Raw genomic sequence first — 26,286 nt, forward strand, 5'->3', positions numbered from 1 at the left:
CACCAACCTTTACAGATGCACCATAGAAAGCATCCTATCCGGATGTATCACAGCTTGGTATGGCTCCTGCTCTGACCAAGACCGCAAGAAACTACAAAGGGTTGTGAACCCAGCCCATCACGCAAACCAGCCTCCCATCCGTTGACACAGTCTACAATTCCCGCTGCCTTAGAAAAGCAGCCAGCACAATCACGGACCCCATGCACTCCGGGCATTCTCACTTCCACATAAGTACATAAGTCTGAAACCACATCCCAACCGACTCAAGAACAGCTTCTTCCCTGCTGCCATCAGACTTTTGAATGGTCCTATCACATATTAAGTTGATCTTTCTCTGCACCCTACCTATGATTGTAACACTATATTCTGCATGCTCTCCTTTCCTTCTCCACTATGTACTCTATGAACGGTATGTTTTGTCGCAGGAAACAATACTTTTCACTGTATACTAATACATGTGACAATAATAAATCAAACCAAATCAATCGTTTGGTAATGCTCATCAGTGAATTGCTTTGGGCCATTTTACTCCATTTAAAGGTGCTATATAAATGCAAACTGTTGAATGATGATCATGTTTCAAATGGTGAATTCACTTTGTTATCAGATTGTGCAGTTCTGTTGTCCAAATGGAATCATTGCTGTAGTTCTTGCCAAACCCACGGAACTCAGTTCTCCTGCCTGTTGAGCAGAGGGTCATGAATTTCATCAATAACAGGCCTAGGGCACTGACCTCTTCCATTCCACACTTTTCAAACACAAGGTTATGGGAAGCAGAGAAACTGCCTGTATGAGAAAGACAGAGAGAGAGACAGAAAAGTTAGGAAAGGGAGAGAAAAATGAAGAGAAAATGGGAGAGAGAGAGAGAGAGACTACATGGAGGAGGATAAAGACAGAAAGTAGGAGGGAAAGAGACATAAAGAGAAACGGGCAAGTGAGCAGAGAGAGACAGAAAGGGAAGGAGACAAGAGGGAAAGGGACAAAAAGTGAGAAAGCAAGACAGAGTTTAGGGACGGGAAGAAAGGTGGGGAGAATGAGTGTGATATGGAATGAGATAAAGAGTCAGAAAGGGACAGGAAAGAGGGACTGAGGGAGGGACAGAAGGAAAGGAATGAGAGAAATACAGAAAGAGAGATATGAGAGAAAGTCTGAAAGATGTGCTGGTTAGGTGTATTGAACATGCTAAACACTCCGTGTGCCCGAACAGGCGCTGGAGTGTGGCGACTCGGGGGTTTTCACAGTAACTTCACTGCAGAGTTAATGTAAGCCTACTTGTGACACTAATAAATAAACTTAAACTTTAAAAGTTAAAGTTTATTTATTAGTCACAAGTAGGCTTACATTAACACTGCAGTGAATTTACTGTGAAAATCCCCTAGATAAAGGTGCAGGGGAAAGAGGGGAGAAATAGCGATAGAGAGAAGGAGACAATAGGGGAGAGTGACAGAGTGCAGGAGAGACAGAGAGTGAGATACAAGAGAAGGGCAATAGAGAGAGACAAAGAGAAACAGGGACAAAGCGAGAGAGAGGCAGAGGTAGAAAGAGAGATAGAAATGGAGAGAGGAAGGGGTAGAGATTTGAGAGCAGAGCCTGTCACTCAGAAGCTGCAACTTCTTACCCCCCGGGCAGTGACCGGTGAACCTTCAACTTCCGTAGCAATGAGTCTGGGATATTTGGTGTGATGTCGGAATTGCCTTTACTCCCATCGGCTGCTGGGCAGGGGGTAGGAGAGGGACCTTTAAAACAAATTGCAGTAACAAGTTTCCATAAACTGTTAGACCTTTCCAAACGCCAAAAGACAAAAGGTTCTAAACTTACCCAGTGTGAATGCAGCAGAGGATCACTTTGTGACCCTGAGTATGGGGGTGTTAAACAGCTTGCAAAGAAAGGGGTCAGAACTCGGTCAAAACCGTGATGCTGTTCACCCTCTGGTTCCCCAGGGGTTAAAACTCAAAGCCAGTGAGCCCAGGGGCAACGTCAACAAAATTAATTAGATTTTCACTGCGCAAAGAAATTAAAACTATTTAATTCAACACAGCTCACGTCTCTTATATAACAGGTGATTCCACCCCCACAGGCCAATCAATGTTTTCCATTAGTCTGGGAGCTACAACAGCAACACTGCTGCAATTCAAAGCACACATCTGTTACTTACCAACACACTGCTCAACTGTTTAACACACATACCCTATACTGTGCCTCCCCCCCCACATACACATACATCCCTCACCACACCCACACATACAAACAGCCCAACCATTGACATACTCAGAGACCACAGCTCCCCCCCACCCCCCACCAACATACACACACACACACACTCAAATACTTCCAACTACCCTCCCTATACATACAACCCCCAACAAACACATAAATCCTCCCCCACATCCACCCATCCACACACACAAAACCAAACATACACAAACACATATGGACACACACACAGAGGACATGGACAAACACATAGGATGTAGACACACACAGACACACACAACATAGACACACACAGGACCTGGACACAGACACAGGACATAGATGCACATGACACACACACATTCACAGGATCCAGACACAGGACATGGACACAACACACGACACACACACATTCACAGGACCCAGACACAGGACATGGACACAACACACGACACACACACATTCACAGGACCCAGACACAGGACATGGACACAACACACGACACACACACATTCACAGGACCCAGACACAGGACATGGACACAACACACGACACACACACATTCACAGGACCCAGACACAGGACATGGACACAACACACGACACACACACGAATCTGTGCCTGCTTCAGCTGCTGGTCTCTTACCTCTGTCCTGCTCGATTGTTTCACTGAGATCCGGTAATCTCAATGCTGACAGGTTTTGGTTCCTCATCATTTTATTTTCCTGGTTTAAATAAAAAGAAGTCTTTTACCTGTCTGGCACCGGAGAATGCTTTACTCCTGGAATTATTGAGGCTGCATTTCAGCATACAGAAAGAGATTCCCAGCCAAGCAAAATGAAAATGGCTATTGTGGGACTGTACTAAAATGCTGCATCTTTAGATGAAAAAAAAAATCCCACAAATATTGTAAAACACCTTACAATTACCATAAAGACCAGTGTATAAATCACACAAATGTATTAATTGCCTCTGTGATTTTTATGCGTTAACCATAAGGCATCACTTGTAGCGATTGACTGTCCTGGGTCCACAGGTTAGAAGCTGTACAGGAAGCTGAGGTAGGCATGATGTCAGATTATATTGCTACTTTAGCTTTTAAATCGGGCGGTTTGTCACACATTGTTCCTCAGCGTGTATGAGATGCATCCCATATGTCAGAGGTGAGGCTTATTTAGCAAAGATTAATCATTGGACCAACACAGCAAACATTGTAACTAAAGGCAAAATCCTTTGTCCTGCCAACAGGAGACTGAGAGAGACCTACCCCAGTTCACCCTGCACAATAGACGGTATAACCTCACTGTCCTCCCCCCCAGCCCCCCCTCCTACAAAGCTGCCTCTTGGAACAAAGAAAGGAATGTGGTCAATGCAGGGAAAACTATACTTCTTGACAATTGCCCCTCACTCCCTGAGCTTCCAGCAGGAAAGGTGTTTGTCTCCGAGACAGCACAATCTTTACTGACCACAAGAAGGCCTTGCGTTTATATGGTGCCTTTACCACAGTAGAAAGTCGCAAAGTGCTTGGTAGGTGAGATCATCATATGGGAGGAAGAGAAGAGGGACGGGGAGACAGAACAAAGGGTAGGGCAAGGGAAAGGTGAGTGGGAGGTAGAAGGGAAAGTGGGAGGGGGGGAGAGAGTGCGAGAAGGGGGAACAGCAAGAGGAGTCAGGAGGAAAAAGAGAAGGGACAGAGAAGCTGATAGAGCAAAAAATGGGGAGAGACAGTGTAAAAATCAGGATAATTATTCAAACAGGAAAAGAAAACATTTTCACACGCACTGACACGCGCACACATGTTCATAGAACAAAAACAGATAAAGGAAAATGGACACATGCAAAAAAGGGAGAGAGACAGAAACCATAGAATCTGAGAATCATAGAATGGTTACAGCACAGGAGGTCATTTGGCCCATCATATCTGTGCTGGCCCTGTGAAGGAATTCACCTCATGTTACTTCTGTGCCCTTTCCCTGTAGTCCTGCAATCCTTTCTTTTTCGTAAGAATCATAAGAACTGGAAGAGGGAGTAGGCAGTTTAGCCCCTCGAGCCTGCTCCATCATTTAATATAATCATGGCTGATCTCATCTCAGCCTCAACTCCACTTTCCTGCAAGGTCACCACAGCCCTTCAACCCTTACTCATTAAAAATCTGTCCGCCTCTTCCTTAAATTTACTCAGTGTCCCGGCATCCACTGCACTCTGGGGTAGCGAATTCCACAGACTCACGGCCCTTTGAGAGAAGAAATTTCTCCCCATCTCTGGTTTAAATCTGCCACCCCTTATCATAAAACTATGGCCTCCTGTTCTAGATTGCCCCACAAGAGGAAACATCCTGTCCGCGCCTACTTTGTCAATCTCCCTTATCGTCTTGTACAGCACAATTAGATCTCCTCTCATTCTTCTAGACCCCAGGGAGTATCGGCCTAAACTGCTCAATCTGTCTTTGTAAGACCAACTCCCCCCCCCCAATCACTGGAATGAATCTAGTGAGCCTCCTCTGAACCACCTTGAATGCAACTACATCCCTCCTTAAGTGAGGGGACCAAAACTGCACACAATATTTTAAGTGCAGTCTCACTAATACTTTGTAGTGTAGCAGTAACACTTCACTACTTTTATATTCTATTCCTTTGGCAATAAATGCCAAGATTTCTTTTGCCTTCCCTGTTACCTGCTGTACCTGCATACTAGTTTTCTGTGATTCATGCACAGGGACACCCAGATCCCTCTGCACCGAGGCACTCTGAAATTTCTCTCCATTTAGATAATTTTTCTTTGTACTTTGCCGACCAAAATGAATAACCTCACACTTATCCACATTAAACTCCATCTGCCAAATTTTGTCCCATTTGCTTAACTTATCCATATCCATTTGTATCTTTCTTATTTCATTATTGCAACTTACTATCCCACCTATTTTGGTGTCATCTACAATTTTGACTACAGTACCTTCTATCCCTGCATCCAAGTCATTAATATAGATTGTAAATAGCTGGGGCCTGAGAACCAAACTGTGAGGCTCCTCACTAGTTACATCGTGCCAACTAGAAAAAGACCCATTTATCCCAACTCTCTACTTTCTGCTCTACTTTATCCAAGCTAATAAAGTATCCCTAATCCCATGTGAACTAATCCGGTGCATTAATTGTGTTATCAGATTATATGTATTCAGATAATGACCTTGTTCCTATGTGGAAGTCTCAGTTCATCCTGCCTCCACCATACTCTCAGGCAGTACATTCCAGAGCTTATTCATTCGTCGCATTAAAATATTTTTCCTTATGTCACCATTGCTCCTTTTGTTAACTGTTTTAAACCTGTGGCCTTCGGCTTCTTGAACCTTCCACCAATGGGGACAAGTTCTCCCCCTCTACTCCGTCCAGACCCCTCATGATTTTGAACACCTCTATCAAATCTCCTCTCAACCTTCTCTCTTCTCCAAGGAAAACAGTCCCAACTTCTCCAAACTTTCTACGCAACTGAATCTCCTCACCCTTGGGACCATTCTCATGAATCTTTTCTGCACTTTCTCCATTGCTGTCACAGTCGGGTGCCCGGAACTGCTTGCAATACTCCAGTTGAGACCAAACCATTTGTGTTTGGTGCAGGTTTAACATAACTTCCTTATTTTTGTACTCTGTGCCCCTATTAATAAAGCCCAGTGTGCTGTATATTTAATTAACCACTCTCTCAACCTGTCCTGCCACCTACAATGATTTATGTACATATACAAAAAGATCTTGCACCCTTTATTTTATATTGGGCTAAATCTTACCAAAATATGGCAGAGTGTTGTTTCCGGCACTTTCTCTCCAGATCTGCCACTCTGCCAATAAGAATCAAAGAGGCGTGTTTCACACCGTTACACAGAGGGAGCGTGGCCTCAATACGCCAGCAAAACCCAACTGCACAGAGAATTTTTAAAAGGCGCCTCGATCATAACTGGGAGTAAACCCCCCCCCCCCCCCCACCCCTCCATGGAGGTCTCAGGGGCTCCCCTCCCCTCCAATCATCGGCCCCTTCTCCCCCCCACAGTCTGAGCCGGCACCCACCACCTCCACCCTCCCCCCCCAGTGGCCATCACCGGCATCCCCAGCTCCTCCATTCACTCCCAGCCACCACCACATCTACACGAATCCCCCGCCACCATCAGGCTCCCTCTGGGGCCCATCCCTTGGCACAGGTTGGCACTGTCAGGTTGACATGGGCATGTTTTCATATCGCCTGCCAATTTTGAAACTGTGCCCTGTACACCAAGGTCTAGATCATTAATATATATCAGGAGGAGCAGGGCCCTAACACTAATCTCTGGGGAACTCCGCAACAAACCCTCCTCCAAGCTGGAAAACAACCATTCACCAGTACTGTTTCCAGTCACTCTGCCTATTTTTTTAATCCTTATTGCTACTGTTCCTTTTATTCCATGGGCCCCAATTTTGCTCACAAGTCTGTTGTGTGACACTTTGTCGAATGCTTTTGTAATGTATACTACATTAACAGCATTACCCTTGTCAACCAAAAGAGAAAATGCTGGAAAATCTCAGCCGGCCTGGCAGCATCCGTAATGAGAGAAAAGAGCTGACGTTTCGAGTCCAGGTGACCCTGTGTCAAAGCTAAAAGGCATAGAAAGTGGGAGATATTTATACTGCAGGGGGAGGGAATGAAAGATGAGTCATAGCCATAGAAACCAGGGGAAAAGACTGTTAATAGCTGTCCACGGAGAGAGTAAAGAGTGTATACCCTTGTCAATCCTCTGTTACCTCATCAAAAAAAACTTCACAAATCCATGCCGGTTCTTCTTAATTTACCTGCATTTAGATGAGCGAGTATTAATTTTCTCTTGGATTGTCATGTCTAAAAGCTTTCCCATCTGAAACTGACTAGTGGGCTCATCTTTACATCCCTTTTTTAAACAAGTCTGTTAACATTTGCAATTCTTTCGTCTTCTGGGACCATCCCCAAATCTAAGGAAGATTGGAAAAATACGGCTAGTGCCTCCACAATTCCCACTCTCACTTCCTTCAGTACCCTTGGATGCATCTCATCCAGTCCTGGTGCTTTATTAACTTGTAAGTACGCACAGCTTATCTAATACCTCCTCATCAATTTTAAATCCTTCAAGTGTCTGAAATACCTCCTCTTTCACCATGACCTGGACAGTATCTTCTTCCTTGGTACTGAACACTGAAATTTTAGAGAATGAGAGAAGGGACAGAGTAATGGAGAGACACAAAATACCAAGACACACAAGGGGGCCGTATTGTAAACCTGTTAATATCCCTGAATCTTAAAAATGCACTGTCCTAAAATTCCCTAGCAATGCATTTTTTCACGAACTGTTTGCAGACAGAGAGGCGTGACTCCGATACAATTTAAACAACCATTTCAAAGTCATACATTTTTTGCCTTATTTCGATAACATATATTTTATTATTTGTAGCCAAAAACTTACAGAATTTTGCTAAGCAGAGGGGTGGGGCTGGTTGAAGCATAGAACTGTTTCTGCCGACCGGCTTGGAGGCTGAGAGATGAAAGATTGCAACACAGCAGTGCCATCACTGGTGGCTGGGTGTAATTACAGCGTGACTAGTTTACATAGGCAGATCCCATTATAAATGTGGAGACTGAAATTGATTGGAAAAAAAAGTGATACCAAAAGCGTGACAGAATCGTGGCAGCAAGAAATGAGTTTTGTAGGCAGAAAGTGCACAGAGATATAAGATTTTTAATAATATATGGCAGATGTTTATTGGTGTAGGCGGAAAGTTCTTGCAAAGGGCAGCTCTTAATGGCACATGTGAACAACAGCAGGTTGAGGATTCATTCTCTGCCATGAAGCAGTTTATTTCCTGTCGAGTAACGACAGCACGGTGTACCTGAGCAGGTGAGAAGAAATACATGCAACGTGCGTGCTTGGATTAAGGCAAGACATTAGCAACTTTGTTTGCTGTCTATGCCATGCTTGCAGATAGAAAGTATATGCGATAGCCTTTTGATGCTCTTTAAAGGGATAAGCTCAGACCCCAGCGTGCAGGCGATTTCTCTGCAGAATGCCCTCTAAGCAGGCATCAGGTTTACCTCTCGGAGCTTGGCAAGCTTCTGCATCTTCGGTTGAGCGGGGAGGTCCTTGCAGCTGGATGCTTTTAGTTGACTGGAGTCAAACACGTCGTTGAACCCAAATCTCTCCGTAGTCTTGGGGGGTGGCTTTGAGGGCGGGCTTAGTTCCTCATCGACCTCCAGGCATTCCCAGGAGACGGCACGCAGAAGAGGCTGTGAACTAAACGACTTGATTTCGGCCCTGCAAGGCATCCTGGAGCGTGAGGCGGCCTGCTCGCTGCTTTCGGTGGCCGGCTTCAAAAGGGTTAATTTAGACACCAGAACCTGAGGAGGCCTTAAAGAAAACTCCCATGGCTCGAGAGCTCCCAGCTTTGTAGGACTACCCAACTCACCTGCCCCATTGGTATCTGTGTTGGGGTCTGCTTTGAGATGGTCGTCTTTGTCCAATGACTTGGATTCTCTGCAGGCGCCAGTTCCCAGGGAAGCAGGGGCGTCCAGTTGGACTGATGCCTCCAAAAGCTTTGCAGGAAGAGTGTCTTGTGAGGCCATTGCTGCTGGGGATAACTTCCTGACTTCCACAGTCTTTCTGGCCGGAGACACTTTTCTTGTGTGGTTCTAATATGATGGTTTAGGATTAAAAAGAAAGTCGGTCAGAAAACGAGGTGGCTCACGAAATCGTAATGAAATGATCCGTATAGTAAGAGGACTAACCTCAGAATGTAGTTGAACGTCTTGTTCTCTTGTGCCAGGCACTTCCAAAAGCTATAAGCGAATGACATCTTACATCACCAAAACAAGGCAAGGTTACTGTGACACCGAGGTTGTGCGTTGAAAGTACAAAGTCCCTGATACAGCATGTTCCAAGCAACCTGCCGTCTTTATGCTACGACAGTTCAGAACTGATTACAATTCACAACATAATTAATATTATTTGCAGTTTGCACTGGAATTGAGGGATCTGTCCAATAAACACAAAGTCATTCTAGCTTCGTAACTAATAGAAACTGTTGATGACATAACACACTGCAGCAAGAATTAATTTAAACTTTCTTGCCACTCTGACCCCGTTAACCATGCTGAAAATAGAGGAGACTTTGCCAATGATTCCTATTATTTTTCTTACTGTTGTTTTTTATGCCAGTTTGCTCTGCTTTACGTCTGCTTTTTACCTCTAACCTTCATTTGGAATGATAGTTTTAGCTTCTCCAACTCCTCTGTAATCATACAGCATAGAAAGTGGCCATTTTGGGCTGTCGTGCCCGTGCCAACACTTCGTAAGAGGTATCCAATTAGCTCCACATTGCTGCCCTTTCCCCATTGCCCAGCCTCAAGTGGATCTCCCGCACCACCTTAGTTGTTTTGTGCCTCGCACTTCAATGGTTCCATACTCGCTGGGCGGAATTTTCCTGTCCCGCCCGCCAAGGGAATCGTAGCGGGTGGGATAGAAAACTTGGTGGACCGTGCAAAGGTCCGTTGATCTTGGGTGGGAACTTCCGGCCTTGGGGCAAGTGCGGCAGGAAAATTCCGCCCTCCGTATCTGTCCAAAATTGAAGATGATTTCCCCTCTGGAACCTCTTCTAAAACCTCTGGACAAGACGCGGGGAGAAGCTTGCCAAGTGATAGGCAAGCCATTTCTCACCACTGACTTCCATTATCGCTTTTCTACAACTTTCCCTCCCCTTAATACAATTGGAGCCATGGTCAATGCTCAAAATATTCCTCTCCTGCTCCTCCGATGCTGTGACAGTGCTTCCACTCACACTTCCCTAGCGATCATTCCCACCATAGAGTCATAGAGGTTTATAGCATGGAAACAGGCCCTTCGGCCCAACTTGTCCATGCTGCTCCTTTTTTTAACCCCTTATTTTCATCAATCTACTGGAAGTAGATTGATGAAAATAAGGATGAGGTGAGTGTGAGTAGGAGGATGAGGTGAGTGTTAGCGGGAAGGGGAGGTGAGTGTGAGCAGGGAGGGTGAGTGTGAGCAGGAGGGGGGGTGAGTGTGAGCAGGAGGGGGTGAGTGTGAGCAGGAGGGGGCGAGTGTAACGAGGAGGAGGAGGGGAGTGTGAGCAGGGAGGGTGAGTTTGAGTGGGGGTGTGAGCAGGAGGAGGTGAGTATGAGCAGGAGGAGGGGGCGAGTGAGAGCGAGAGGGGGCGAGTGTGAGCAGCGGGGGGCGAGTGTGAGCGGCGGGGGGCGAGTGTGAGCGGCGGGGGGTGAGTGTGAGCGGCGGGGGGTGAGTGTGAGCGGCGGGGGGTGAGTGTGAGCGGCGGGGGGTGAGTGTGAGCGGCGGGGGGTGGGTGTGACCGGTGGGGGGTGGGTGTGACCGGTGGGGGGAGGGTGGGGGGTGAGTGTGAGTGGTGGGGGGTGAGTGTGAGCAGGAGGTGGGGGTGAGTGTGAGCAGGAGGTGGGGGGGGAGAGTGTGAGCAGGGGTGTGAGTGTGAGCAGGGGTGTGAGTGTGAGCAGTAGTGGGAAGTGAGTGTGAGCAGAAGGGGGGTTGAGTGTGAGTGGTGGGGAGTGAGTGTGAGCAGGAGGAGCGAGTGTGAGCAGTAGTGGGAGGGGAGTGTGAGCAGGAGGGGTGTTGAGTGTGAGCAGGTGTGTGAGTGTGAGCAGGAGGTGGGGGGGTGAGTGTGAGCAGGAGGAGGGGGGATGAGTGTGAGCAGGAGGCGTGAGTGTGAGCAGTAGTGGGAGGTGAATGTGAGCAGGAGGGGGGTTGAGTGTGAGCAGGGGTGTGAGTGTGAGCAGGAGGTGGGGGGGTGAGTGTGAGCGGGGGGGTGAGTGTGAGCAGGGGTGTGAGTGTGAGCCGTAGTGGGAGGTGAGTGTGAGCAGGAGGGGGGTTGAGTGTGAGTGGTGGGGAGAGAGTGTGAGCAGGAGGAGCGAGTGTGAGCAGTAGTGGGAGGGGAGTGTGAGCAGGAGGGGGGTTGAGTGTGAGCAGGTGTGTGAGTGTGAGCAGGAGGTGCGGGGGCGTGAGTGTGAGCAGGAGGTGGGGAGATGAGTGTGAGCAGGAGGCGTGAGTGTGAGCAGTAGTGGGAGGTGAGTGTGAGCAGGAGGGGGGTTGAGTGTGAGCAGGGGTGTGAGTGTGAGCAGGAGGTGGGGGGGGTGAGTGTGAGCAGGGGTGTGAGTGTGAGCAGTGGGAGGTGAGTGTGAGCAGGAAGGGGGTTGAGTGCGAGCAGGGGTGTGAGTGTGAGCAGGAGGTGGGGGGGTGAGTGTGAGCGGGGGTTTGAGTGTGAGCGGGGGTGTGAGTGTGAGCAGTAGTGGGAGGTGAGTGTGAGCAGGAGGGGGGTTGAGTGTGAGTGGTGGGGAGTGAGTGTGAGCAGGAGGAGCGAGTGTGAGCAGTAGTGGGAGGGGAGTGTGAGCAGGAGGGGGGTTGAGTGTGAGCAGGTGTGTGAGTGTGAGCAGGAGGTGGGGGGGCGGTGAGTGTGAGCAGGATGTGGGGGGATGAGTGTGAGCAGGAGGCGTGAGTGTGAGCAGTAGTGGGAGGTGAGTGTGAGCAGGAGGGGGGTTGAGTGTGAGCAGGGGTGTGAGTGTGAGCAGGAGGTGGGGGAGTGAGTGTGAGCAGGGGTGTGAGTGTGAGCAGTGGGAGGTGAGTGTGAGCAGGAAGGGGGTTGAGTGTGAGCAGGGGCGTGAGTGTGAGCAGGTGGTGGGGGGGGCTGAGTGTGAGCAGGGGTGTGAGTGTGAGCAGGAGGCGTGAGTGTGAGCAGTGGGAGGTGAGTGTGAGTATATCCGCCTCAGGACTGGAAGTAGATTGATGAAAATAAGCAATTCCTGCACCATTGTAACCCAATCAGACCCAGATATTTCTCACAACAGCACATAAACACAAAAAGCAAAGATAAAGTTAGCAATGGAAGTTGTTATTAGACGTGACAGACACGTTGTGACCGAGCTGAATTAATAACTGGAAGGTGCGCTTATTTGATTGCTGAAGAATACAATCACCCCAAATTGTAAAGATATTTGAAAGTTCAAATACAAATAGTTTCACCCTGAGTATCTATCCTCAGGGGGGAGGAATGTTAAAATGTCCAACGGGTGTGAAATAGCGAGAAGGCTAAAGGCTAAATCAACTCCCCCAGTTTAGACAGATCAGTTTAGTTTGGGGTTGTCCTAAATACAGAGGGATTGCAAGAGCAAATTCCTCATGGATGCTGACCCCACTGGGTTGTACTAGTTAAAACAGTCACACTTCACTCGTTTTTAAAAATCCTTTCTCAGCGGATACGGGCTTCTTTGACAAGGCCAGAATTTGTTGCCCATTTCCAACTGCTCCCGAGCTGAGGCTGGCTTGCTGGACCATACCAGGGGGCAGTTAAGAGTCAACCACATGGCTGTGGGTCTGGAGTCACCTGTAGACCAGGTAAAGATGGCAGATTTCCTTCCCGAGGCAGCATCAGTCGGGTAGTTTTATGGTTGCCGTTACTGAGACTGGCCAGTTAATTTTCAGTTTAAATTCCACCAGCTGCTCTGGTGGGATTCGAAACTCTGCCCCGGGGAGGGGAGGGGGGGGCATCAGCTTGAGCTTTTGGATTACTCGCCCGCCCTGACATTACCACGACACCAGCGCCTCCCCTGATTGTTCCTGGCTGTGTGAAGATGATGAGGATCGCTGTGTACGCTGCAGAAAGCCATATCTAATTGATGTTTATCCGCCAAAGTTATTATTCTGTACTCATCTCCGGGTCAAAGGTGAAGCCCGATGTTAGATTTATGTTCCAGCTAATTCCAAGAAAAACAGCTCATGAACTGGTAGAAACTATGAGAGCTATTCGTTAACAAGAGAAGGATTCAGTCCTGCATATTCCCAGCCACACCGGCGTCCCCCCCACCCAGCTCCCAAGAGATCCGTACCATTCCAAACACAGGCTTTTTACCTTCATGTCTTTGTCCCTGTTGGGTGAGGGAGGATGTTTCTCCCCTGCTTGAGTTGAAGGCACGATGGTTATCCCCATACAGTTTGCCGTGGGTGGATCGGAACCTAATGGCAGAATCATTACAGTGTTTACAATTAGCGGGTGTGGTTCAGGCTCTCGACATACAGGCCAAAGCCCTTCTCCCCTTGAAAGGCATTTTTTAAAAAAAGACTGAGGGACTTGCATTTCTACAGTGCCGTCCACAACCCCCCCAAACCTTTCACAGACAATTAAGTACTTTTGAAATGTCGTAATGTAGGAAATGCAGTGCTCAAACTACACACAGTGAACTCTTACAAGCACCAACGTGACTGATGACCAGATGATCTGTTCTATAATATTAGTTGAGGGATGTATAATGATCCCAGGGTGCTAGGCAGAGCTCCCCTACCCTTCTTCAAAATAGTGTCATGGGATCTTATGATAACTTCACAAGCCATAGAATCCCTACAGTGCAGAAGGAGGCCATTCAGCCCATCGAGGTCTGCACCGACAACAATCCCACCCAGGCCCTATCCCTGTAACCCCACACATTTACTCTGCTAATCTCTCTAACCTACGCATCCCAGGACACTAAGGGGCAATTTAGCATGGCCAATCCACCTAACCCGCCCACCTTTGGACTGTGGGAGGAAACCGGAGCACCCGGAGGAAACCCACGCAGACACGGGGAGGACGTGCAAACTCCACACAGACAGTGACCCAAGCTGGGAATCGAACCCAGGTGCCTGGAGCTGTGAGGCAGCAGTGCTGACCACTGTGCCGCCGTGCCGTCAGCTGTAAAGGAACAGTGTGTTATTTCACAAAATCAAGTAAAGCAAAACCACAAGCCTGCGGTGAACACAAACAGGTCCTAATTAGGACAATACTCTAATGGACCCACTCGGGGGCCTGCTTTATACAGGGCTCGGTATACGAGCTCGACCTGGTTAGTTAATTACCAATCCCCAGGGAGCTTATATTCTACGAGTCCGACAGGGAAGTCAATCAATGATTCCCCCATGCAAGTCCTGGGGGTTATCACTGAGCTTTTAAATCCACTTTCAGGGGAAGGCATGTCCATGGTTTATGCTCTCAATCAGTGGAAGACATTTGCAGACGGAATACTCTGCATCGGGATATCAGCCTAGATTATGTGCACAATTACAGCTCCTGCTCCATGATCCAGGTGAAAAAGTGCCGTCACTTTTTCCTTTTGTTTATTCACTCTTAGGATGTGGACGTTGCTGACAGGGCATTCCTTGCCCCTCCCTAATTTCTCTCGAGAAGGTGGCGGCAAACCTCCTCCTTAACCACTGCAGACTATCTGATGTAGGTACACCCACAGTGCTGTTAGTGTTTGGGTTTTGAAATGCAACCAGTCTGATTGACACCTCTGGCTTTCCATTGTCATGTGACCATGCCATGAGGCTGCTTCTGGAAGCAAGCATCTTAAGATCAGTTCAATAAAGACCTCTCATTGAGAAGACACTGATGTCCTTGTACAGAAAACATGGTGTACCGAAGTGAAGAAAATTTAGATTCTTGAACCCTGGAAATGAAAGAGAGAAGACACTGAGAACCCAGGAGCTCAGGAAGGTCCAAAAGGAACGAAGGAAAACAGGCAAATGAAACACAGCTCAGAAAGACACACAAAAATACGAATCTGCAGGTTAGTAGAATGACTGGGTGACTTAATGAATAAACCTGAACTGATAAGAATAGCCTTGCTTTGATCACTGGTGGGGAATGTCTGCTTCCACGCTAAATCAAACTGGTGAGCAAAAAAAAAATGACCGAGATTTTGAAAGCTTTAAACGCACATTTTAAACCCCGAGTGAATGTTACATATGCAAGATACGTATTCAACACTAGAGTTCAGAATGAAAATGAATGGTATGTCATGGCAGTAATGCGTCTTGCAGGACCATGTGAATGTGAACAGCTAAAAGATGGTCTGGTTTAAGATAGATTGCTTTTAGGCATGAGAGACCGCTCAGTGACAACAAGCCTACTACAAGATGAGAAAGGATAAAGAACAAAGAAAAGTACAGCACAGTAACAGGCCCTTCAACCCTCCAAGCCTGTGCTGATCATGATGTCCTAACTAAGCTAAAAAAGCTTCTGCCCTTACTCAGTCCATATCCCTCTATTCTCTCCCTATTCATGTACCTATCCAGATGCCTCTTAAATGTTGCTAATGTGCCAGCATCCATCACTCTCTGTCTGAAAAACATCCCTCTCACATCTCCCTTAAACTTCCCCCCTCTCACTTGGAACCTGTGCCCCCTTGTAATTGACACTTCCACCCTGGGAAAAAGTCCCTGACTATCCACAAAGTACAAACTGTCCCTAAAGAAAGCGATTGACCTGTTTTACAATGCAGAAGTTGTGACCTCTGACCAAACAAACTTCAGGGACAATGCAAAGGTACCAGGAGGAAGAATGAACTACAATTCCTCGGCTGGCAACTCAACGTGGGAGTTGAAAAAATTCAATCAGATATACAGGCACAACCATATATATATATATATATATATATATGTTCAACCAATGGAGCTACTCCTTCATAGAAATCGAGTGGTCAAGGAGAAAGGATCTCAACAACTGTTATGAATACAGAACTGCCATCAATTCCAGAGGTCCACCGGTCCCCAGTAACCGCAGTGGAACAACAGAGTCACCAAGGCAATGACATTCTCCAGACAAGGGACATCACCTAGACATACAGCCAATGTCAACGTGCATGTGGGCCATTAAGAGTGTGATTGGTAGAACAAACATTTGTTAATGCATAAGAACAGTGCGTAACTTAGGTAACTCGCAGGATGCAAATGCCTATTTTGTTTGCTAGGAAAAAGGGGATGTTTGTACTTTTTGTTTGAGATTAAAAAGGGATCTTTGGGTTTTAGAATGTAACTAGTTTGATTGATACCTCTGGCTTTCCGTAGTCCTGTGATTATGCCATGAGGATACCTCTTGAAGTAGACCTCTTAAGATCAATTCAACAAAAACCCTCCTTGAGAACATACTAATGAAGATTGCTGTCCTTATACTCGAAACAGTTAGGGAGGGAGTTCTGGGATTTTGACCCAGCAACAGTGAAGGAGCAGTGATATATTTCCAAGTCAGAATGGTGTCTGACTTGAAGGGGAACTTACAGGTAGTGGTGTGTCGATTGCCCATTTCTTCTTGGTGGTAGAGATTACAAGTTTGGACGTGCCCTTCTCAAGGGCAATCAGCGATGAGCAATAATTGCTGGCCTGGTCAGCGATGCTCCCATCAAATGAACAAATAAAAAAAGTGTTGAATGGAGATGCCCTATGCTGGAGAACAAGTCGTTGAAGAAGGGGCTGTGGACCAAGAACTGGAAATTGGGATAAGGCTCCTTGTTGGGCTGACATTGACTTGTAATTTTCTATGATTCTATGAAGGGGGGGTGAGAAAATAGAAGCAAAAATGGCACATCTTGAAATCTATTGCTGTTCTAAATAAACCTCACTCCCTCGATAACACATGCAGTGATGCTGAACACCTACCAATCTGTGGGGGTATGGTCACAGAGTTACTTCTGGAGAGTTTTGGGGAAGTGTTTGGAGTCCGTGATGGGGTCAGTGCTGCAATTAATAAAAGGAGAAACATCAAGCAGAAACGCCATGGGCAAGACTAAGAATTCACCAGACCAGGTCAGAAATCAGAAACAGGTATTTACTAATTCTTAGACAAAGGGAGCATCTGCAACTGGTTAGCGAGGGCTGCAAATCTTACTGTGTTTGTGGTCAACTCCTTTCTACTAACAATTTGTATTTTACTGAGGCCAAGTAGTTTGTTGCAGAGATACAGATCAGCCACAATCTGATTGAATGGCACCAACGGGGTTTGAGGGGCTTCTCCTGTTCCTCGGTTCTCAACATTGGAGAGACGTCAGCGGGAATGTTGCAAGTTAACTTTTGACATATTTCCCAACCTCAGGCTAATGTTCAAATGTTTGTCCCCGCTCAATGCTGCCGGGATTCTGTTCTGTCGCCCAGGAAAGACTTACATTTCTGTAGTGCCTTACACAATCTCAGCATGTCCCAAAGCACTCCGCAGCCAATGAAGTGCTTCCGAATTGCGGGAGTAGGGAATGCCGTGGCCAATTTGTACACAGCAAGATCCCACAAACAGCAACATACATGACCAGATAGTCTCTAGTAGAAAGATCATCCACTTTAAATGTTGACTCTGCTTCTTGTTTCAACTTGAAGTTTTATTTATTTGTCATAAGTAGGCTAATATCAATACCGCAGTGAAGTTACTGTGAAAATCCCCTTGTCGCCACACTCCGACGCCTGTTCAGGTACACTAAGGGAGAATTTAGCACGGCCAATGCACCTAACCAGCACGTCTTTCGGACTGTGGGAGGAAACCGAAGCACCCGGAGGAAACCCACTCACAGGGGGAACGCGCAGACTCCACACAGACAGTGACCCAAACCGGGAACTGAACCTGGGTCCCTGGCGCTGTGAGGCAGCAGTGTTAACCACTGTGCCACTGTGCCACCCCACAGATGGTGCCTGACCTGCTGAGCATTTCCAGCATTTTCTGTTTGTGTTTAATCTGTTTTCGCTATTGGCTAACTTTTGCCAGGACACAAGGGAGAACTCTTCTCGAAATAATGTGGTGGGATCTCTTATGTCCCGAGATGGCAAACAGGATCTCGGTTTAATGTCACATTCAAAAGGTGGTCCTAGCAACTGTGCAACACTCCCTCAGTACTGCACTTGGAGTGTCAGCCTGGACTTTTGTGCTGCAGGCTCTGGAATAAGACTTGAACCAGCAACTTCTGAGGATGAGGGACCTGTTCTCCGAGACACAGCTCAGACTTCCGCTTTTCCATGAGATTCGCTTTCTGGGCCCTCACAGCCAATCTCCACACTGCCAACTTCCATAGATGGAGCTCATTCAGTGGCCCTCTGCAGTGACTGTACCTGCACCAAACACCTGACAGACATCACCAACTCCCTGAGTTTCCAACTATGGGTCTCAAAGTCCTTATCCACATCTCAGTGACTTCCTTCAGTTCACAACCTTTGCACTTTGACTATTTAATGCCCAATGTCTGGCCCAGGGATGTTTGATGGGGCAGTGTGGACGGAATATGACTCTGTACTAACTCTGTGCACTACCTACCCTGGGACTGTTTGATGGGGACAAAATGGAGGGAACTTTATTTTGATTCTAATGGATGCTGCTCCTGTCCTGGGAGTGAGTGACTGTGGTCACCTGAACAAGACAAGAATGAGCTCCATCTATGGAAGTTGGCAGTGTGGAGATTGGCTGTGAGGGCACAGAAAGCGAATCTCATGGAAAAGCGGAAGTCTGAGCTGTGTCTCGGAGAACAGGACTCTCATCCTCAGAAGTTGCTGGCTCAAGTCTTATTCCACAGCCTGCAGCACAAAAGTCCAGGCTGACACTCCAAGTGCAGTACTGAGGGAGTGTTGCACAGTTGCTGGGGCCAGCAGTTACGTAGAGCTCGGTTTACCTGGCGGAGAATTGGAAGGGCTAGTTCTGGAGAGACGGCATCGACGTGTGAGAAACCTCTCACTGATCTTCTTCGCTTCCTCCAATAGCTCGGTATTTTTCTTCTTATCTTCGTCTGAAAGCTGCATGTCTGGCAACTCGTCATTGATCAGGTCATAGACACGGCCATCACCATCTAACAACAGGAAACACCAATCAGTAATTCAGCCTTAATCAACAATAACAACGTACATTTATATAGCGCCTGTAACATGATAAAACGTTCCAAGCTGCTTCACAGGAGTATTACAAAACAAAACTACTCATTGAGCCACATAAGGCAATGAGATAGGTGGACAAAAGCTTGGTCGAAGAGGTAGGTTTTAATGAGAGCCTTAAATGAGGAAAGCGAGTTTGAGAGGTTTCGGAGGGAACTCCAGACTTAAGATTGGGAGAACAGAAAGCAGGGCCACCAATGGTGGAGAGTTTGAAATCTGGGATGCTCAAGAGGTCTGAATCAGAGGAGTGCAGAGATCTGAGAGGGTTGTGGGGCTGGAGGATGTTACCGAGATAGGGAGGGGCAAGGCCGCGGAGGGATTTGCAAACAAGGATGAGTTTTTTTTAAATCGAGGCATTGCTTGGTTGGGAGCCAACATCAGTCAGCGAGCACAGGGGTGATGGTGAATAGGACTCGCTGCAAGTCATGGACACCAGAGCATGGGATGCTTTTCAAGAGTACAGAGGGCAGAAGGTGGGTGGTCAGCCAGGAGTGAATTAGAATAATTGAGTCTGGAGATAACAATGGGGCGAATGAGGGTTTCAGCAGCAGATGAGCTCAGACAGAGGTGGAGTCAGGCACTGTTACAGAGGTGAAAATGGCCACTCTTAGTGATAACATTGATATTTGATTGAAGCTTATCTTGGGGTCAAATACAACACCAAGGTTGCAAACAGCCTGGTTCAGCTGTTAATCTCTTGCCAATTGCATCGCTGAGGTTTGTTAATGTCATGTCAATTACAATGTTTGTTAACCATGATGTGGAGATGCCAGCATTGGACTGGGGTGGGCACAGTAAGAAGACTCACAACACCGGGTTAAAGTCCAATGTTGTGAGACTTCTCAATGTTTGTCAAGAGAAACATGTGATAGGTATTAATTGTCTTTGAGCACATATTAATAGGGGCTAGCCTATTCGGCAGTGTAGGAGTTATCACTCGGGCACCGCAGGGACTGGGGTATATTATCCACCCCTTTAATCACATTTTGATTTCATGTTTTAAGTTTCCTTTCTGCTTTGTTTTTTTGTTTCGGGCGGTTCCTTTTCTTTTGGGGGCTGCCCTTCTTGCTTTGTCCCTGAGCTTGTTTCGTTTGGTTGGCATGAAAGAGAAATGCCTTCTGGGGGGAAAGTTCACGGTTCAAAAACAAGCAGCAACATTCGCCGGAATTCTACCGCCCCAACCGCCACGGAATCGGAGCAGGCGAGGGGCGGACAATGGGAATGTCTGTTGACCTCGGGTAGAATTTTCCCGTCTCGGGTCAAGCAAAGCTGTAAAATCCCGCCCAATACCTTTGAATATTACAGGGATCTAGAATTAGGACCTTAGTAGCATGGTGGTGTTGTTCCTGAACTGGTAGTCCAGAGTTCTAGACTAATGTTGTGCTAATGTGATTTCAAATCCCAGCATGGCATCAGGGAATTTAAATTAAATTTAAGTTTGTTTATTAGTGTCACAAGTAGGCTTACATTAACACTGCAATGAAGTCACTGTGAAAATCCCCTCGTTGCCACACTCCAGCGCCTGTTCGGGTACACTGAGGGAGAATTTAGCATGGCCAATGCACCTAACCAGCATGTCTTTCAGACTGAGGGAGGAAACTGGAGTACCCGGAGGAAACCCACGCAGACACGGGGAGAACATGTAGACTCCACACAGACAGTGACCCAGGTCCCTGGCGCTGTGAGACAGTAGTGCTAACCGTGTGCCACCGTGCTGCCCAATTAGGCATCAGCTGTGGCTCAGTTGATACCATCCTTGCCTCTAACTCAGAAGGTTATGAGTTCAAGTCCCCCTTTAGGATTTGATCACAGAAGTCAATGCAAATGCTCCAGTGTAGTACCGAGAGTGATGCACTGTCAGAAGTGCTGTCTTTAGGGGGTCTTTAGACAAGCTGCCCCTATTCAGCAGCTACATTAATATCTGGTTGTCCCTGAAAAGGGAGTATGTTTACAGACTTCTGTGACCAGGGTTCTGCAGTAACTGGAGTGCACCATCAGCCCCAGAAACAATATTTTAAATTTAATAAATTTCTTTTTAACTTTTGTCTTTCTGTTACAGAGGAGAGGGACACATTGATTGGTGGTGTCTCAGAGAGGTGCGTAAACCCTCTAGAGCAAGTCATCAATACGAGGGAGGAAGTGTTAGGTGTATTAAAAAGCATTAAGGTAGATAAATACCCAGAGCCAGATGGTATCTATCCCAAATTACTGAGGGAGACAAGAGAGGAAATTGCTGGACCTCTAACAGAAATCTTTGTTTCCTCGTTGGCCACAAGCGAAGTCCCAGAGGATTGGAGGATAGCCAATGTGGTCCTGTTATTTAAGAAGGGTAGCAAAAATAACCCGAGTAATTATAGGTCGGTGAGCTTGACGTCAGTGATAGTGAAATTATTGGAGAAGATTCTTAGGGATAAGATCCATACACATTTGGAACTGAATGGTCTTATTAGCGACAGACAGCATGGTTTTATATGGGGTAGGGGGTCATGTCTCACTAATTTGATTGAATGTTTTGAGGAGGTGATAAAAATGATTGACAAGAGAAGGGCTGTGGATGTTATCTACATGGACTTTAGTAAAGCATTTGACAAGGTCCTTCATGACAGGCAGCTGCAAAAGGTTAAATCACATGGGATCAAGGGTGAACTAGCTAGATGGATTCAGAATTGGCTTGGCCATAGAAGACAGAGGGTAATGGTGGAAGGGTGTTTTTCTGAATGGAGGTCTGTAACTAGTGGTGTTCTACAGAGATCAGTGCTTGGACCTGTTGTTTGTAATATATATAAATAACTTGGAAGAAAATGTAGCTGGTCTGATTAGCAAGTTTGCGGATGATACTAAGGTTGCTGGAGTTGTGGATAGTGATGAAGATTGTCAGAGAATACAGCAGGATATAGATAGGCTGGAAAATTGGGCAGAGAAATGGCAGATGGAAGTTAATCTGGATAAATGCGAGGTGATGCATTTTTGTAGATCCAATTCAGGTGGGAGCTATAAAATAAATGGCAGAACCATCAGGAGCATAGACACAGAGATCTGGGAGTACAGATCCACAGATCCTTAAAAGTGGCAGCACAGGTGGAAAAGATAGTGAAGAAGGCATACGGCACGCTTGCCTTCATCGGATGGGGCATCGAGTGCAAAAGTTGGCCAATTATAATTACAGTTATATAAAACATTGGTTAGGCCACATTTGGAATACTGTGATTGCCATATTTGGAATACTCTAGTCGCCACACTACCAGAAGGATGTGGAGGCTTTGGAGGGAGTACAGAAAAGATGTTAAAAGCAAATTACTGCGGATGCTGGAATCTGAAACCAAAAGAGAAAATGCTGGAAAATCTCAGCCGGTCTGGCAGCATCTGTGAGGAGAGAAAAGATCTGACGTTTCGAGTCCAGATGACCATAAGGTTTGACAAAGGGTCATTCCAGCATTTTCTCTTTTGGTGACAGAAAAGATGTTGCCTGGTATTAGATATGAGGAGAGATTGAATAAACTGGGATTGTTCTCCCTGGAAAGACGGAGGCTGCGGGGTGACCTGATAGAAGCTTATAATATTATGAGAGGCATAGATAAGGTGAACAGTTGGAAACTTTTTCCCAGGGCAGGAATGACAATTTCAAGGGGGCACAAGTTCAAGGTAAGGGGGGGAAAAGTTTAGTAAAGATGTGCGGGGGAAGTTTTTTACACAGAGGATGGGGGGGAAGCCTGTAATGCACTGCCAAGTGAGGTGGTTGAGGCAAACACATTAGCGACATTTAAGAATTATCTGGATAGACACATGAACAGGCACGGAATATGGAATGGGCGGCACGGTAGCACAGTGGTTAGCACTGCTGCCTCACAGCTCCAGGGACCTGGGTTCGATTCCCGGCTCGGGTCACTGTCTGTGTGGAGTTTGCACATTCTCCTTATGTCTGCGTGGGTCTCCTCCGGGTGCTCCGGTTTCCTCCCACAGTCCAAAGATGTACGGGTTAGGTTGATTGGCCATGCTAAAATTGCCCCTTAGTGTCCTGAGATGCGTAGGTTAGAGGGATTAGCGGGTAAATATGGAGGAATATGGGGGTAGGGCCTGGGTGGGATTGTGGTCGGTGCAGACCCGATGGGCCAGATGGCCCCTTTCTGCACTGTAGGGTTTCTATGATGATTCTATGAATAGGGGAATACAGGCGGCTGGTCTAGATAGGATAATATGATCAGCGCAGGCTGTGCTGTACTGTTCTTTGTTCTCTTTATTCTATCTAAAAGCCCCAAAACGCCCCTATTGTATCTGCCTGCACCACGACCCTTGGCAGCGCGTTCCAGACACGTACAACCCTGGGTAAAAAACTTGTCCCTCACATCTCCTTTGAATTTTCCCCCTCACCTTAAGTGCATGCCTCCTAGTATTAGATATTTCAACTCTGAGAAAAAGATTCTGACTGTCAACCCTATTCTTAACAACCCCAGTTGTTAGGAGTTTGTTTTACTGGTCGATAAAAGAGTCTATAAATACGAGATAGCTGGGACACTGGGTTATGTGGGAGGTGAGCTGTGAGACTGAACAAGTCAATGAAGATCCTGAGAGGCAGGATTTATGAACATTTGGAGAGGTATAATATGATTAAGAATAGTCAGCATGGCTTTGTCAAAGGCAGATCATGCCTTACGAGCCTGATTGAATTTTTTGAGGATGTGACTAAACACATTGATGAAGGAAGAGCAGTAGATGTAGTATATATGGACTTCAGCAAGGCATTTGATAAGGTGACCCATGTAAGGCTTATTGAGAAAGTGAGGGGGCATGGGATTGCTTTGTGGATCCAGAACTGGCTTGCCCACAGAAGGCAAAGAGTGATTATAGATGGGTCATATTCTGCATGGAGGTCGGTCACCAGTGGAGTGCCCGAGGGATCTGTTCTGGGACCCTTACTCTTTGTGATTTTTATAAATGACCTGGATGAGGAAATGGAGGGATGGGTTGGTAAGTTTGCTGGTGACACAAAGGTTGGAGGTGTTGTGGATAGTGTGGAGGGATGTCAGAAGTTGCAGCGAGACATTGAAACGATGCAAGACTGGGCAGAGAAGTGGCAGATGGAGTTTAACCCAGATAAGTGTGAGGTGGTTCATTTTGGCAGGTCAAATAGGATGGCGGAATATAATATTAATGGTAGGACTCTTGGCAGTGTGGAAGATCAGAAGGATCTTGGGGTCCGAGTTCATAGGATGCTCAAAGCAGCTGTGCAGGTTGAGGCTGTGGTTAAGAAGGCGTATGGTGTACTGGCCTTCATCAATCAAGGAATTGAGTTTAGGAGTCGTGAGATAATGTTGCAGTTATATAAGACCCTGGTCAGACCACACTTGGAGTACTGTGCTCAGTTCTGATCGCCTCATTACAGGAAGGATGTGGAAGCCATAGAAAGGGTGCAGAGGAGATTTACAAGGATGTTGCCTGGGTTGGGGAGCATGCCTTTTGAGGATAGGTTGAGTGAGCTCGGCCTTTTCTCCTTGGAGAGACGAAGGATGAGGGGTGACCTGATAGAGGTGTATAAGATGCTGAGAGGTATTGATCGAGTGGATAGTTAGAGGCTTTTTCCCAGGGCTGAAATGGTTGCCACAAGAGGACACAGGTTTAAGGTGCTGGGGAGTAGGTACAGAGGAGATGTCAGGGGTAAGTTTTTCACTCAGAGGGTGGTGGGTGTGTGGAATGGGCTGCCAGCAACGGTGGTGGAGGCGGATTCGACAGGGTCTTTTAAGAGACTTTTAGATAAGTACATGGAACTTAGTAAGATAGAGGGTTATAGGTAAGCCTAGTAATCGCTAAGGGACATGTTCGGCACAACTTTGTGGGCTGAAGGGCCTGTATTGTGCTGTAGTTTTTCTATGTTTCTATGTTTCTAATTCTCTCAATGAAGAAGAGCATCCAACTGGCACCCAGCTGAGTGGGTGAGACCCCATTCGCCCATTAAAACCCAGCCATTATTATTTGTGTGTCCCGTTCAAAGGATCATTGAAGGAATTGTTGTGAGTAGGGGTAGCACGGTGGCACAGTGGTTAGCACTGCTGCCTCACAGCGCCAGGGACCCGGGTTCAATTCCGGCCTCGGGTCACTGTCTGTGTGAAGTTGGCATGTTCTCCCTGTGTCTGCGTGGGTTTCCTCCGGGTACTCTGGTTTCCTCCCACTGTCCAAAGATGTGCAGGTTAGGTTGATTGGCCATGCTAAATTTCCCCTTAGTCCCAGGGGGATTTTCAAGGTAAATATGTGGGGTTACGGGAATAGGGCCTGGGTGGGATCGTTGTCTGTGCGGCGTCAATGGGCTGAATGGCCTCCTCCTGCACTGTGGGGATTCTATGATTAATATTGTTGTCCTCCTGATTGATATAATGTGTAAGTTAAAGATTGACTGTCAAAAAGAGTTAGAAAATAAGACAATCAGACGGAGAGTGAAATTGTGAGACAGATGGAACAACAGAACAGCAGGGAAGGGGATGTAGAGAATTAGTTTGTTAGAGAGACAAGATGAAAAGTGAAGGAAACACAAGATAGATACAGGGACGAAGGAGAAAGGAACAGAGAGAGACAGCGATAGATAGAAAGAGACAGAGAGGAAGGGAAAAGTCAAAAACACAGAGACGAGAGACATAAGGTGAGAAAAACCGCGAGACAGAAAGTGGGCCAATCGCTGTATCAGTACGATAAACAAAGACAGAAAAATCAATTGCAACATTAATAACCGAAGCGAGTGAGCATGACGGGAAGTCAGTCAGATCTCTGTGCTGAACAATATTTTACCAACAGAGGTTAGGGAACTTGTTGAGGACATGGAAGTTCTGGAGTTTCTGCTGGACCGTCGCTGGGTAGGACTGTGGGATCTGCAAAGAGCAAGAGAAAAGTTCAAACGCAATTAGAAACTAAATAAATTCATGCCTGCATCAATTTTGTGTGTGTGAGTATGGTTTGTGTATATGTGCATGTTTTTGTATGTGAGTGTATGTTTGTGTGTGTGTGTCTGTGTATTTTTGTGTGTCCGTGTATGTTTTGTGTGTGTGTATATGTTTGTGTGTGTGTATATGTTTGTGTGTGTGTATATGTTTGTGTGTGTGTATATGTTTTGCGTATGTGTGTATATATGTTTGTGTATGTGAGTATGTTTTGTGTGTGTATATGTTTTGTGTACATATATGTTTTGTGTGTGTGTATGTTTTGTGTACATATATGTTTTGTGTGTGTATATGTTTTGTGTACATATATGTTTTGTGTGTGTATATATGTTTTTGTGTGTAGGTATATATGTTTGTGTGTGTATGTTTTGTGTGTGTATATAAGTTTGTGTGCGTATATATATGTTTGTGTGTGTGCATATATATATGTTTGTGTGTGTATGTT

General features: G+C 46.5%; 1 protein-coding gene across 2 annotated transcripts in view; it reads right to left on the minus strand.

Annotated features, from left to right (window-relative positions):
• mrvi1 (murine retrovirus integration site 1 homolog) overlaps positions 1–26,286 on the minus strand; it is a 129,312-nt gene that overhangs the window by 45,954 nt on the left and 57,072 nt on the right. The window contains exons 7-14 of one of the 2 annotated variants that reach the window (XM_078220848.1): positions 25,693–25,772; positions 18,663–18,836; positions 16,678–16,755; positions 13,121–13,224; positions 8,964–9,014; positions 8,274–8,867; positions 2,839–2,917; positions 1,619–1,736 (exon numbers count right to left, since the gene is read on the minus strand). In XM_078220848.1, the coding sequence (XP_078076974.1) occupies positions 1,619–1,736; positions 2,839–2,917; positions 8,274–8,867; positions 8,964–9,014; positions 13,121–13,224; positions 16,678–16,755; positions 18,663–18,836; positions 25,693–25,772 (1,278 nt within the window). The remainder of the gene's footprint in view (positions 1–1,618; positions 1,737–2,838; positions 2,918–8,273; positions 8,868–8,963; positions 9,015–13,120; positions 13,225–16,677; positions 16,756–18,662; positions 18,837–25,692; positions 25,773–26,286) is intronic. The other variant, XM_078220849.1, reaches the window with a different exon arrangement.

Source organism: Mustelus asterias, chromosome 9 (genome assembly GCF_964213995.1).
Source record: "Mustelus asterias chromosome 9, sMusAst1.hap1.1, whole genome shotgun sequence".
Taxonomy (NCBI): Eukaryota; Metazoa; Chordata; class Chondrichthyes; order Carcharhiniformes; family Triakidae; genus Mustelus; species Mustelus asterias.